Here is a 15,128-nt window from a genome sequence, read left to right on the forward strand (position 1 = left end):
CTAAATTTTTACTAATATTAAATATAATAAATTATAAATAGAAGGAGAATGTATCACAGCTGAGAAAGAAAGGTTTATGAACAATGTCATCTGACATTTATAGAAAGAATATATGTTCTATATAGAGAAAATAATTTTGATGTTGACTGTAGCAGTACATTACAGGTGATATTTATTTTCTGATTTTTTATTATCTTTATGTTTAAATTTTCTATGGTAGACTTGCATTTTTTTAAAAATAAGGAGTGTGCTACATATTATTTACCAAGAAAAGAAGAATAAAGTCCTGACAGTAATTTAAATATAATTCTTTAACTCTCACAGTTAGAGTTTTGTCCAAGTCTAGAGTGGAGGTGTCATCAAATTTATTTTCTGTGATGCAGTAATCATTAGGTTAAAATATTTTTGCCTAAATAGAGTACTGATTAATACAAATTTAATTAAGAGGACTTCTGTATCTTAAAGTTTTGAAACTGAGAATAAATATAAGGCTAATGGTTGCCATATTGAATAGCACAGCTCTAGAGCATCTACAATTTAGAAATTTAACGCAATATTTTTTAAAGTCTTCTAGCAATGCTGGAATCCATGAATACAAATACACAACCAATTTTCTTTATTTTAAATAGGATTGTTGATGGAATTGAAGATGGAAACAGTAGTGAAGAAAGTCAGACTTTTGACTTTGTCTCTGAACGAATCAGGCAGGAGCCCAGAATTTCTCCTCCTCTGGGAGGTAAGGTCTATATTTAGTCTTTTCCCAAGGGGCAATATTTCTTTTTAACTTGTAATGTTTTCCAGTGGCATCTTGTTGCCTTCTCATCCTCAGAATATTCTCTACATGAGAGAACTTTACCAATGTCATTAAGTAATTTGACTTAAGTCTGTACCAGCTCCAAGTTATTACGATATCATTTGGAATTGTTCCTTTGTCTAGCCTAGATGACCTGTCATTTAGCAGCCAGGGTGAATTTGGTTGAGTAGCCTCAAATTTCTGCTATTCAACAGAGGATGACTATGTTTTGCTGTTATAAATTTAGACTAATCCACAAAAATATTACCTAGAGGAAATGCCATGTTGGTTGTGCTCTGTGGGAACATTGGTTATATTTGAGGTTATATATTAGCAGTTTGTCAGAGGATAAAGAGCTTCAGAAGTATTAATATGTAAGCATGTTGGAAATGGTGGAGAGCTAGATGAAGCACTAACTCTTAGTGATGGTGATTTAATGTAAGGGCACTCTTAACCCTAACCCAACTTTCTCTCCCTCTCAATCATGAGTTCATTGCTCATAAAAAGGAAGGGAATCTGTCAATATGATGAAGGCTAGAAATGCCAAACTCTGGAGACACACCTGTATTTGATAAAGACATAAATAGTGAACAGGTGTTAAATAGGCATAGGCCATCCAAAACAATTACCAGCAAACTGTCAGATGCAAGGCCAGCAATCCCCACCCACCCTCACCCCTTTTTCTACCAAGTTCTAAGACCCTTGTGTTAAGATCTCCTGCTAATTAGAGAGTCCCTTTATGAACAAAGCCAAGCTCCAGAAAGACATTTAAATGTACAAGTCTGGGGATGTGTCTCTGTTTGGTAGAATACTAGTATTTCATTTAAATCAACAATTCTTTCTAGCATGCATAATCTTTTTGGGAAACTGAAGCATCCTTTGTAAGACTCCTTGATTGAGGGGAAGGAGAATACAAGAGGTGGAGTACAATCTTATTAACAATTGACTTACATATATTACTATTACCCTGCTTGGGGCAAGGGTCAAAGAAATCATAGTTTCATCAAACTGGTATATTTGCAATGCAAGCTTGTGGTGTGTCTCAATTGGACATTTTCCTTTCTGGCTCACCTGGAGACAATGCACAGAACCTCACCACTCCCGTCCACCTATTTCTGGTCCCACTGCCCTCTTAGCTTTCTCCTCTCCGTTACCCCATCACCTACCCCTACACTCAGCCATTCAAGCAACAAGTTTTCTAGACTCAATCTCCTAAATATCTCTCAGTTCTGTCCAAGACTTTCTATACTCACTGCCACCACTCTGTGTGGCCACATCCACCACTGACCTGCATTGTTACTAAAAATCTCTCCTCTGTTCTCACACTGTTTTCCATGTGGAGTGAACTTTTTAAAAATGCAGATTTACTTGTATTACCCTACTCTTATGCTTAAAGCCCTAAACTGGCTTTCTATTACTCTTAATATGAAATTCAAACCTATTGCATAATTATGTTTTTCAATGTTTCTTTTCCCTGCTAGAGTCTAAGCTCCATAAGGGTCAATTATATTTTCTTTATTCATCTCCTCCAAAGGAGGGCTAGCCTAATGTGTATGACCTGCAATCATTTATTAAATGAATGGATTATCTCTGCAAAATATTTCAGCAAAATGAGCTCTTATTACTCTGCTTTGGACTGCTTTAAATGAGTTTTTCTTCCTCCATAAACAAGTTTTCTACTTGTAATTGACCAGAATTAGGATGGTCCTATCATAAAATATATATTTATATTCTGTCAAATCCTTTCTACTCCAGCTAGCGATGACTCATCTGTATTTTTGTCCTTGGCAGATACAAATGTATTTGGGAGGATAAGGAAGAGAAAAAGTGGAGAAGAGAGAACTAAAAAATGGAAGAAATTACTATTTAGACTGACAGAGGAAGAGACAGGAAAACTGCAGTGGAGATTAGTCCCCGAAATAGAGGTGGCAGGAAACTGTGCCCAGCAGCACAGGAATCAATGTTAGGAAAGGGAAGAGGGGGGAAAAAACAGCCCTTTTCTATGACTGGGGCACTGACTGCGATACGTTTTTAGAGAATGGTCAAAAAAGAGAAAATGTGCCATCTTGGGACATGGTGGTGATTGTGTTTGGGGGGACTATAAGATTTGTCATGGACACATACAATCACTGTAGTCACAGTCATCACCATGGTGTGTGCCTAGTTCCAAAGAGTATAACAGTTGCCAACCAGAGGAGTCCAAGAAGCTTGTCTGATCCCAAGAAGACAGAACTTACAGTGCACAGACATCAGAAAAGGTTAAAGGTGGTAGCTTGGGCTTCCTTTCATATTCAAATTACCTCCATCCTCAAATTTGCGGCTTATTGCTGAAGGACTCATTCTCTGTGTGTGTCACTTTTCCAGACCCAGAGATTGGAACTGCCGTTCTCTTCATCAAAGCAGAGGAGACCAAGCAGCAGATAAACAAACTCAACAATGAGGTAAGGAACTCTTTCTTTCATCACACTGGAGTGGGAGGAAATGTAAATCCTAGTTACCAGAAGTGATATATTATAGTAGTTGCAAGAAAGCACTTTGGTATCAGACTGCCATGAGTGACTCCCCACTCAGCCTGATACAAGCTGTGTGACCTTTGACAAGTCAGTTACCTTACTCATTTCCCCATGTGTAAGAAGCAGGGACTAATAATTTCTGCCTTGTGACCCACTGTGAAATTAAGTAAAATAATCTAGGTAAATAACTTAGAGTAAAGTAAGCACTGAATAAATGATAATTGTTATAATTAGTGTCATAAATATATTGATATTTGCTCTAATTGGTGCTTTTTTGATTTTTTTGTGACCTTTAACTTTTAATGAGCAAGATTATTAGTTCACAGAAAAATGCTATTTCTCACAGTAGTCAAATGGCCTACACTCTGTTCTTTTCTGACAAATATTTGCTGTGTAACAATGGGCACTTTACCTCTCTGGATCTTACTATCTGTCCATGCAAAATAAGGTAAATTTTTAAGAACTTTATTGATGTATATTTAACATATCATCAAATTCTTTTATTTCAAGTATACAATCTAATGAGTTTTAGTAACTTTACTGAGTGGTTCAACTGTCACCATAAATCGGTTGTAGAATATTTCTTATCCCCCTAGTAAAATCTCTCATGTCCATTTATAGTTAATCTGTATTCTCATGTCCAGCCCTAGGCAACTGCTTATCTACTTTGTTTCTGTAAATTTGCCTTTTCTGGCCATTTCATATACATAGAGAAATAAGGTAATTTCTTGATTACTGTTTCAATTTGGGTCTCTCCCCTAAAAAAAACAAAATGATATAATATACAGATTATGAGACAATATGGATGCCAATAGTTTGGGAGGAGTGATCCAGGAAACATGATGAAAGTATAGAGAAGTATGACAGAAAAAAAGGAAAGCAAAACATAAGAGTGTGTTGATGAGATAGTTAAACCTGTGGACATCTGAGGCTCCATCTTGCTGGATAAGGATGGAGAAACTGTGTGGGACAACTCAAAATTGTTCCACCAAAGCACAAGGAAAAGTGGAGTTAAGGCTCTTCATGTGGGCCTTGCAGCAGAGAAGTCTGAAAAGATTCCTCTGGCGGTAATATGCAGCAAGAACTGAACCTGCCTTTGGTGGCCTTCAGGGTAGACCTAGGCAAGGGCTGTGGGCATGTACAGGCAGTGTAATAGAAGCTCCTTCTAGGACTAAAGCTTTATTTTATCTGATGACATCTTGGGGGAAAATGTAACCATGTGATGATACTGGTGAGATTTAAGAGAAATTAAATTCAAGGCCGAGCGGTGGCTCTCGCCTGTAATCCTAGCACTCTGAGAGGCCGAGACAGGTGGATCGCTCAAGGTCAGGAGTTTGAAACCAGCCTGAGCAAGAGCGAGACCCCATCTCTACTAAAAATAGAAAAGAAAATTAATTGGCCAACTAAAATATGTAGAAAAAAATTAGCCAGGCATGGTGGCGTATGCCTTTAGTCCCAGCTACTCAGGAGGCTGAGGCAGAAGGATCACTTGAGCCCAGGAGTTTGGGGTTGCTGTGAGCTAGGCTGATGCCACAGCACTCTAGCCTGGGCAACAGAGTGAGACTCTGTCTCAAAAAAAAAAAAAAATACGAAAAAGCAAAACAAAATGGTCTAAACACTCTGTTGGAGAACTGGATGTTAACCTTGTATTGTACAGTTTCTCTTCAGATACTGTTCTCAGCTAAATCCACTCACTAATACCATTTGAATTCTATCCCTTCCTAATTGAGAAGAGCGTTTAATGATTTTAAGAACTGATTGGCCTGTATCTTAGTTTAAATACTAGAGTTAGTGATGATCTAGGTTGGGGGAGGGTTTATATCTTCACCTTTCAGAATACAGATAATTTTTTCAGGTTAGCACTACAAATCCACACACTACATTGCTTTCCTTTGACAACGTGAGCTGTTAAAGATCTGTTAAAACAGGTAACTACTTGAAAAACAAAATATTTCTCCAGTGTGATTCTGTATTCATGATTGCTTTTCTAGTGAGATGACAAATCTTTTTATCTTGTCATACATTGAAATAAAAAGGGTAAGATAAAATATCAAGGTCCAATTATTCCTCCCTAAAGAATTAGTTTTCCTTATAGGAAAATATCTGCTCTATTCATAGTTGAAGCTTAAGTCAAAAAATGTTATCCTTTACACATAATTTAATTTATACACAGTCTTGACCCTTTGGATAGTGAATTAAAATCTCCTGAGACAGGCAGAATAAAAATAAAATTGACTTCAAACTGTAAAATTATCCCTCTTCTAACCTCTTATTTGTTGTTTCCTTCCATCTCCTGTAATGTTGTTTATATAGAAAAAAAAGCAACAGTGTTTTTAAAAGTCCAAGACTAAGTCCAAGCCAAGTCCCTTTTGCCTAATTCCTGCTATTCACATATGTGATCATTTGATTGCTCTATTCTTTGGTTAGTAGCAAGCAAGAGAAGAATTGATAATAAACGTGGGATATACTGCATATTAATAACTCTACCATCAAAAGGGCAACCCTAAATATGTATGAGACATGTTGTGCAGACTGTGGGACATTGTGTGAGGTGTCAGGGCATTGTAGAATCCCTATCCTGATTACTGATACTTGCTTACAGATTTAAGATACAAAGAAATTGGTCATTGGTGTGTACATTTCACAATCATAGTCAGCTGGATAAATATGGAACAAAAGTTATAGAAGCAACAATATTGATAATTATTACATCCACAGAATAGTTGGGAGATTTAAAAGATGTAGGGCAACTGCTAATATTAGAACCCTTTGACGACATTGCCATTGCTTTACAGCAGAGTAAGAAATAGTGAGATTCTAAGGAAATTCTTTGAAAATAACAACAAAAAGTCACTATGGGGGCCAATGGCTGTGTAAGTTAAATGTTCCACTTCTGAAAAGGTTTGTAGGTAAAGGTTAGAGTGCTTTCTCATTTCTGAAATTTGGCTGACCCAGAAAGACACTGCTGCAAAGCCTAACAAGAGAAACTGTGCTTTGACACAGCAGGCATAAGGCATAAAACACACTATTGGAGAAAGAGAATTAGCTTTGGAGAGAGACGAATATCTAGATTCCTAATCTGCAATTTCAACAAGGTGTTTACCTTCCCTAAGCTCAGATTTTTCCTCTATTAATTGGTAATCATACTATGGGTAATAGAGGATTATTGTGAGAATCTAGCACCACATGTAAAGCACTAAGCATGATCTCTTCCCTTAATAAGTGGTTAATTCATGCTGATTCCTTACTCATACTAAGTTATGCCTCTATCCAACAAAGAGTGACTCTTATATAAGCATCTTCTAACATTGCCAAGTACAGAGTAATAGGCAGAGAGAATTAATGTTTATAGAATAAAATGAACTTAAGAAGAACATGTTTGATCATGAAAATGACTACTTTCACCCAAGAGACTTTCTTTTGCTATGACGATACTCAGTATGAAATTGTAATAGAAAATAATATGGCAGATTGTTGATATTTCAAAGCATCTGATTTTAGCTAAATTGTTTGATGGGATTATGCCACCATATTAATTTAAAAAAAAAACCTTACTCTGTAGATTTAATGGCAAAGACATGCAGTATACCAATTGAACAATGCCTGACCATCACCTGATTTTATAATAAACATATAAATGGCAAAATGATGACAAAATCAAACAGAAAAGAATCTGCCAAGCTTGACAGAAAGATAAGTGTAGCCATATCTACATTTTCAAAATGAGAGAATACAGGTGGCTTGTTAGGGCATCCTTGCTTTGGCTTGAATGCTACAATTGCCATTTTTTAGCATTTTATTTTGCATACATGTAAAGGAGCCACTATTAATATTAGGGCATTTTAATCCATCTTGAGTCTTAAATATACTAGGGAGAAAGAAATATATAACATGCCTAAACAAAAAAAAATGAGCTTTGTAGAAATATAACGACTTACATTTTTTTATAGAAAGTAGTCTGGCTTATACTATGTATTAACTGTGTTTTTAGACAAGTTTATTAAGATATAATTAGTATATCATATAACATACAATTCACCCATATAAAATGTAAATTTTGATGGCTTTTAGTATAATCACAGAACTGTGTATCCATCATCATAACCAATTTGAGAACATTTTATTACCTGGCAAAGAAACCTCATACCACATAGCCATCACCCCTAACCACTACAGAGTCCCCGCCGCTCTGGCCCTAGGCAACCATTAATCTACATTCTGTGTTTATAGATTTTCCTATTTTAATCATTCCATATAAATGGAATCATCAATATGTGGTCTCTTGTGACTTTTTTTCACTTAGCATGTTTTCAAGGTTCAAGGTTCAAGGTTTCACAAGCAATGTTTTCAAGGTTCACCCATGTTATGGCTGCATAGCAGTTCTTCCATCCTTTTTATTACCAAATAATATTCCAGTGTACAGATATACTGCATTTTGTGTATCATTTATTAATTGATAGACATTTGAGTTATTACCACTTTGGGGCTAATATGAATAATTAAACATTAAACATTAAACATTCATGTGCAAGTTTTTGTGTCAACCTATGTTTTCATATCTTTCGGATATATACCAGAAGTGAAATTGCTGGATCATATGATAACATTATGTTTAACATTTGAGGAACTGGCAGACTTTCTCTCAAAGCAACATTCTTTTTACATTTGCAATGCAGTACATGAAGGTTCCAAACTCTTCAATTCCTTGTCAATGATTTTTATTTATTATTATCTGACTGGTTTATTAAAACCATACTAGTGTGTATGAAATGCTATCTCATGGTTTTAATTTGCATTTTCCTGATAGCTAATAATATTGAGCTTCTTTCATGTATTTATTGGCCATTTGTGTATCTTCTTTGTAGAATTGTCTATTCAGATACTTGACCTATTTTAAAATTGGGTTGTCTTTTTATTATTGACTTATAAGAGTTCTTTATATATGCTAGATACAAGTCCCTTGTCAAATATATGATTTACAATTTTCTTCTCTTATTCTGTAGCTCTTCCTTTAATTTTTTTTGATGGCATCCTTTGAAGCACAAAAGTATTAATTTTGGTCCTATCCAGTTTCTCTACTTTTTCTGTTGTTCCTTGTGCTTTGGAGGTTATACCTAAGAAACCATTGCTTATCCAAAAGTCATAAACATTTACTCCTATGTTTTCTTCTAATAGTTTAACAATTTGATCTTTTACATGTGGGTCTTCGATCCATTTTGAGTTGATTTTTATATGTAGCATGAGATATGAGCCCAATTTCATTTAATTTTTGTATGGATATCCAATTGTCACAGCACCATTTGTTAAAAAATTAAGGTTTCTTTATTGAATGGTCTTACCTCTCTTGTCAGAAATCAATTGACCAAAAGCGTGAGGGTTTATTTCTGGATATGCCCATCTGTATGCCAGTACCATGCTGTCTTGATTAATATAGTTGTAATAAGTTTTGAAATGGGGAAGTGTGGGTCTTCCATATTTATTCCTATCCTTCAAGGTTGTTCTGACTATTCTGAGTCCCTTATAATTCCATATGAATTTTATAATTAGTTTGTCTATTTCTACAAAGAAGTCAGCTAAGCTTCTGAAAGTGATTGTATTGACTCTGTTGATCAATTTGTAGAGTATTGTCATCTTAATAATAGTAAGTCTTCTGATTCATGAAGATGGGATATTTTTTCCATTTATTTATAACTTCTTTAATTTTTTTCAATAATACTTTATAATTTCCAGTCCACAATTTGTTCACTTCTTTGAATTTATTCCTGAATATTTTATTATTTTTGATGTTATTGTAAATAGAATTGTTTTCTTGCTTCATTTTTTGAGATTGTTCATTGCTGGTATACAGAAAAGTATGACTGATTTTTGCATTATCAGCTTTTATACTGCAATTTTGCAGAACTTATTTAATACTTCTAATACTGTTGGGATGGATTCTTTAATATTTTTCTGTTTAAGATCACATCATCTGAAAATAGAGATAGTTTTCCTTCTACTTTTTTAATTAGAATGCCTTTTATTATCTATTTTTGTGTAATTGCCCTGGCTAAACTTCCAGTACAATGTTGAACAGAAGTAGAAAGTGATATCCTTGTTTTATTCCTTATCTTGGGGGGGAAATTTTTTAATTTTTCATCACTGAATATGATGTTAGGTATGGGTTTTTCTTTTTTTTCATTTATTTTTAAAATTTATTATGAGTACATAACAGTTGTATATATTTACAGAATATATGTGATGTTTTGATATAGGCATACAATGCAAATTAATCAAATCAGGGTAATTGGGTTATCCATCACTTTAGGCATGTAACATTTTTTATGTTAGGAACATTCTAATTCTACTCTTTTAGTTATTTTAAAGTATACTCTAACTTATTGTTGATTATAGTCACTTTATTGTGCTATCAAATATTGTTCATTCAATCTAACTATATTTTTATACCCATTAACCATTCCCACTATATCCTCCACTCCCCATTACCCTTCCTAGCCTCTGATAACCATCATTTTACTCTCTGTATCTGTGAGATCAATTGTTTGTAATATTTAGCTCCTACATATGAGTGAGAATATGTGATATTTGTCTTTCTGTGCATGGCTTATTTCATTTAACATAATGTTCTCCATCTATATCCATGTCATCGCAATTGGCAGAATTTCATTCTTTTGTGGCTATATAATATTGCACTGTGTATATGTACTATAATTTCTTTATCCATTCATCCATTGATGGACACTTAGCTTGATTCCTTATCTTGGCTATTGTGAATAGAACTGCAATAAACATGGAGGTGCAGATATCTTTTTGATATATCAAATTCCCATCCTTTGGATATTTACCCAGCAGTGGGATTGCTGGGTCACATGGTAGTTCTATTTTCAGAGTTTTGAGAAACCTCCATCCTGTGTTGCATAGTGGTTGCACTAATTTAAATTCCCACCAGTAGTGCACGAAGGTTCCCCTTTTTCTGCATCCTCACCAGCATTCGTTATTACCTGTCCTTTTGATAAAAGCCACTTTAACTGGGGTCAGATGATATCTCATTGTAATTTTGATTTGCATTTCTCTGATGACTAATGATGTTGAGCATTTTTTCATATACCTGTTAGCCATCTGTATGTCTTTGTTTGAGAAATGTCTATTCAGATCCTTTACCCATTTTTTAGTCAGATTGTTTGATTTTTTTTTTCTATTGAGTTGTGGGAGCTCCTTATATAGTCTAGTTATCAATCCCTTGTCAGATGGGTAGTTTGGAAATATTTTCTCTCATTCTGTGGGTTGTCTATTCACTTGTTGAGTGTCTCCTTTGCTGTGCAGAAGCTCTTTAGCTTAATGTGATTTCATTTGTCCAATTTTGCTTTGGTTGCCTGTGCTTTGGGCATATTACTCAAAAAGTCCTTGCCCAGACAAATGTGCTGAAGCATTTTTCCAATGTTTTATTTTAGCAATTTCATAGTTTCAGTTCTTAGATTTAATTCTTTAATCCACTTTTATTTCATTTTTGTATATGGCAAGAGATAAAGGTCTAGTTTCATTCTTCTGCATATGCATATCCAGTTTTCCCAGCACCATTTAGTGAAGAGACTTTCCTTCCCCCACTGCATGTTGTTGGCACCTTTGTCAAAAATAAGTTCACTGTAGATTTGTGGATTTATTTCTGCATTCTCTAGTCTGTTCTATTGATTTCTGTGTCTGTTTTTATGCCAGTACCACAGTGTTTTGGCTACCACAGCTCTGTGTTATAATTTGAAATCAAATATAGTTTGAAATATAATGTGGTTCCTCTAGTTTTGTTCTTTTTGCTTGGGATGGCTTTGGCTATTCTGGATCTTTTGTGGTTCCATATAAGTTTTAGGATTATTTTTTCTACTTCTGTGAAGAATGCCATTGGTATTTTGATGGGGATTGCATTGAATCTGTGAATTGCTTTGGATAACATGTTCAATTTCATACTGTTCGATTTCTTTCATCACTCTTTTATAGTTTTCACTATAGAGATCTTTCATCTCTTTGGCCTATGTTTATTTCCTAGGTGTTTTATTTTATTTGTAGCTATTGTAAATGAGATTATTTTCTTGGTTTCTTTTTCAGATTGTTTACTGTTAGCATATAGAAATGATACTGATTTTTTTATCCTCCAACTTTACTGAATTTGTTTATCAGTTTTAATAGTTTTTGGGTAGAGTCTTTAGGGTTCTCTAATATAAGATCATATTGTATGCAAACAAGGATAATTTGACTACTTCCTTTCCAATTTGGACTCCCTTTATTTCTTTCTCTTGTCTGATTGCTCTAGCTAGAGCTTCCAGTACTATGTGGAATAACAGTGGTGAAAGTGATCATCCTTGTCTTGTTCCAGATCTTAGAGGAAAGGCTTCCAGTTTTTCCCCATTCAGTATGATACTAGCTGTGGGTCTGTCATATGTGGCTTTTATTATGTTGAGGTAAGATCCTTCTGTACCCAGGTTCTTGAGAGTTTTTAATCATGAAGGGATGCTGAATTTTATGGAATGCTTTTTCAGCATCAATTGAAATGATCATATTGTTTTTGTCTTCATTCTGTTGATACAATGTATCACATTGATTGGTTTGCATATGTTGAACCATCCTTACATCCCTTGGATGAATCCCAATTGATTGTGAATAATAACCTTTTTAATGTGCTGTTGAATTCTGTTTGCTTGTATTTTGTTAAGTATTTTTGCATGTATGTGTCTCAGAGATATTTGTGTATAGCTTTCTTTTTTTCTTGTGTCTTTGTCTGGTTTTGTATCAGTGTGATACATGCCTCATAGAAGGAGTTTGGGAGTATTCTCTCCTCCTTGATTTTTTGGAATAGTTTAGGTAGGATTGGTATTAGTTCTTCTTTATATGCTTGGTAGAATTCAGCAGTGAAGCTATCAGATTCTGGGCTTTTCTTTGTTGGGAGACTTTTTATTACCGCTTCTATCTCATTACTTGTTATTGGTTTATTTAGGTTTTAAATTTCTTCCTGGTTCAATCTTAGTAGATTTTATGTGTCTAGGAATTTATTTATTTCTTCTAGGCTTTCCAATTTATCGGCAGACTAGTTGCTCTTAGTAGTCTCTAGTAGACCCTTTGGATTTCTGCAGTATCAGTTGTAATATCTCCTTTTTCATCTCCGACTTTATTTATTTGAGCCATCTCTCTTTTTTTCTTAGTCAATCTGGCTATAGGTGTGTCAATTTTTTTATCTTTTCAGAAAACCAACTTTTTGTTTTGTTGATCTTTTGTATTTTGTTGTTTTAATTTTATTTCTATTCTGATCTTTATTATTTCTTTTCTTCTACTAATTTGGGTTTGGTTTGCTCTTGTTTTTTTAATTCTTTGACATGCATTGTTATGTTGTTTATTGGAAGCTTTTCTACTTTTCTGATGTAGGCACTTTTTTGCTATAAACTTTCGTCTTATCATTTTTGCCATATCTCATACGTTTTAATATGTTGTGTTTTCATTTTCATTTGTTTCTGGAAATTTTTAAATGTCCTTCTTAATCTCCTCATTGATCCACTGGTCATTGAGGAGCATATTGTTTAATTTCCTTGTGTTTGTATATTTTCCAACTTTCCTCTTGTTATTGATTTCTAGTTTTATTTCATTGCGGTCAGAGAAAATACTTGAAATGATTTCAATTTTTTGGAATTTTTGAAAGCTTCTTTTGTGGCCTAATGTGTGGTTTGTCCTTGAGAATGATTCTTGGCTGAAGAAAACAATGTCTATTCTGCAGCTGTTGAAAAACATTCTGTAAATACCTATTAAGTCTATTTGCTCTGTAGGACAGATTAAATCCAAGGTTTCTTTGTTGTTTTTCTATCTGGATGATCTGTCCAATGCTGAAAGCAGAGTCTTGATGTTTCCCTTGAATATTGTATTGCAATTTATCTCTCTCTTTAACTCTAATAAAATTTGCTTTATATATCTGGGTGCACCCGTGTAGGGTGCATATATATTTAGAATTATTATATCCTCTTGCTGAATTGATCTCTTTATCATTATATAACTGCCATCTTTGTCTCCTTTTACATTTTTTGTATTGAAGTCTATTTTATCTATAGAAGAATAACTACTCCTGCTCTTTTGTGGTTTCCATTTGCATGGAATATCTTTTTCTATCCCTTTGTTTTTGGTCTCTGTATGTCTTTATAGGTGAGGTAGGTTTCTTGCAGACAACATACAGTTAATATTGTTTTTCTTAAACCATTCAGCCACTCTGTGTCTTTTTATTGAAGAGTTTAGTCCATTCACATTCAGTGTTAGTATTGATAGGTAAAGACTTACAACTGCCATGTTGCTATTTGATTTCTGGTTTTTATGGTCTTCTCTTTCTTCCCTCCTTCCTGTCTTCCCTTATTAAAAGCGATTTTATCTGTTACTGTGTTTTAATTTCTTGCTTTTTATTTTTTGTGTATCTGTTGTAGGTTTTATTTGAGGTTACCATGAGCCTCGTGAAAAAAATTTATATCCAATTATTTTAAACATATGACGACTCTGCTTACCAACAAATAAATGAACAAAGAGAAATCCAACAGAAATTCTACCCTTGAACTCCATCCCCCCCCGCTTTTGAATGTTTTGTTGTTTTCATCCATATCTTGTTATATTATTTATCTCTTAAAATGTCATTACACTTATTTTTGATAGGTTTGTCTTTTAGTCTTCCTAATCAAGATATAAGTGCTTTATATAGCACAATTACAGCAATAGGATATTCTGTATTTGTATACTTACTATTACCAGTGAGTTGTATACCTTTAGATGATTTCTTATTGTTGATTAATGTCTTTTTCTTTCAGATTGAGGAACTTCTTTTTGCATTTCTTATAGGACAGTTCTGGTGTTGATGAAATCCTTTAGCTTTTGTATGTCAGGGAAAGTCTTTATTTCTCCTTCATGTTTGAAGGATATTTTTGCAGGATATAATATTCTAGGGTTAAGGTTCTTTTCCTTCAGTACTTTGAATATATTATGCCACTCTCTCTTGGCCTGTAATGTTCCCAGTGAGAAGACAGACATATTGGGGGCAGACATATTGGAGCTCCTTTATATTTTTATCTTTTTTTTCTTGGTTCCCTTAGGACCTTTTCTTTATCTGTGACTTTGATTATTTAATAAGATAGTGTTTAATGTCCACCTATTGGTGATGTTTTTAAATTTCTTTGTTATTAATTTTCAATTTCACTATATTGTGATTACAGAATATGATTTTAATCTTTTAAATTTATTGAGGCTTATTTAATGGTGTGGCATTTGATGTAACATGAATAATTTTCCATGTGCACTTAAGAATGCGTATTCTGACCAAAAAAGAAAAGAAAAGAAGAAGAAAAGATAACCCTGAAGGGAACTGTCAATTCAGGAAACAATAAAAGGAAAAAACAAACAAACAAGCAAAATTAAACTTCTTGTACAGGCACTTAGATTATTAACTCTCCCACTGGGTGAAAAAAAAAAAAAAAAGACTGTGTATTCTGCTGTCATTGGGTGAGCATTCTATAGATAGCTGTTAAGTCAATACTTACAGGTCCGTAATGCTCAAGTTTTCTATTTCCTTATTGATCTGCCCAGTTGTTCTGTTACTGAAAGTGAGATATTGCAATATCCAAATATTATTGCTGATTGTATATTTCTATCTTCAATTCTGATATTTTTTATTTCATGTATTCAGGACTCTTTTGTTAGGTGTATATATGCATATAACTTTTACAACTTTCTATAGAGTGGACCATCTTCTGATTACAAAATGTTTCTCTTTATCTCTAGTAACATTTTTGTATTAAAACCTATTTTTCTTACATTAG

At 33.9% G+C, this 15,128-nt stretch overlaps 1 protein-coding gene across 1 annotated transcript in view; it reads left to right on the top strand.

Annotated features, from left to right (window-relative positions):
• KCNH8 (potassium voltage-gated channel subfamily H member 8) overlaps window positions 1-15,128 on the top strand; it is a 361,558-nt gene that overhangs the window by 328,748 nt on the left and 17,682 nt on the right. Inside the window, exons 14-15 of the mRNA XM_012783282.3 lie at window positions 630-736; window positions 3,158-3,234. Of these exons, the coding sequence (XP_012638736.2) occupies window positions 630-736; window positions 3,158-3,234 (184 nt within the window). The remainder of the gene's footprint in view (window positions 1-629; window positions 737-3,157; window positions 3,235-15,128) is intronic.

The sequence above is a fragment of the Microcebus murinus genome, chromosome 1, assembly GCF_040939455.1.
Source record: "Microcebus murinus isolate Inina chromosome 1, M.murinus_Inina_mat1.0, whole genome shotgun sequence".
Classification (NCBI taxonomy): domain Eukaryota; kingdom Metazoa; phylum Chordata; class Mammalia; order Primates; family Cheirogaleidae; genus Microcebus; species Microcebus murinus.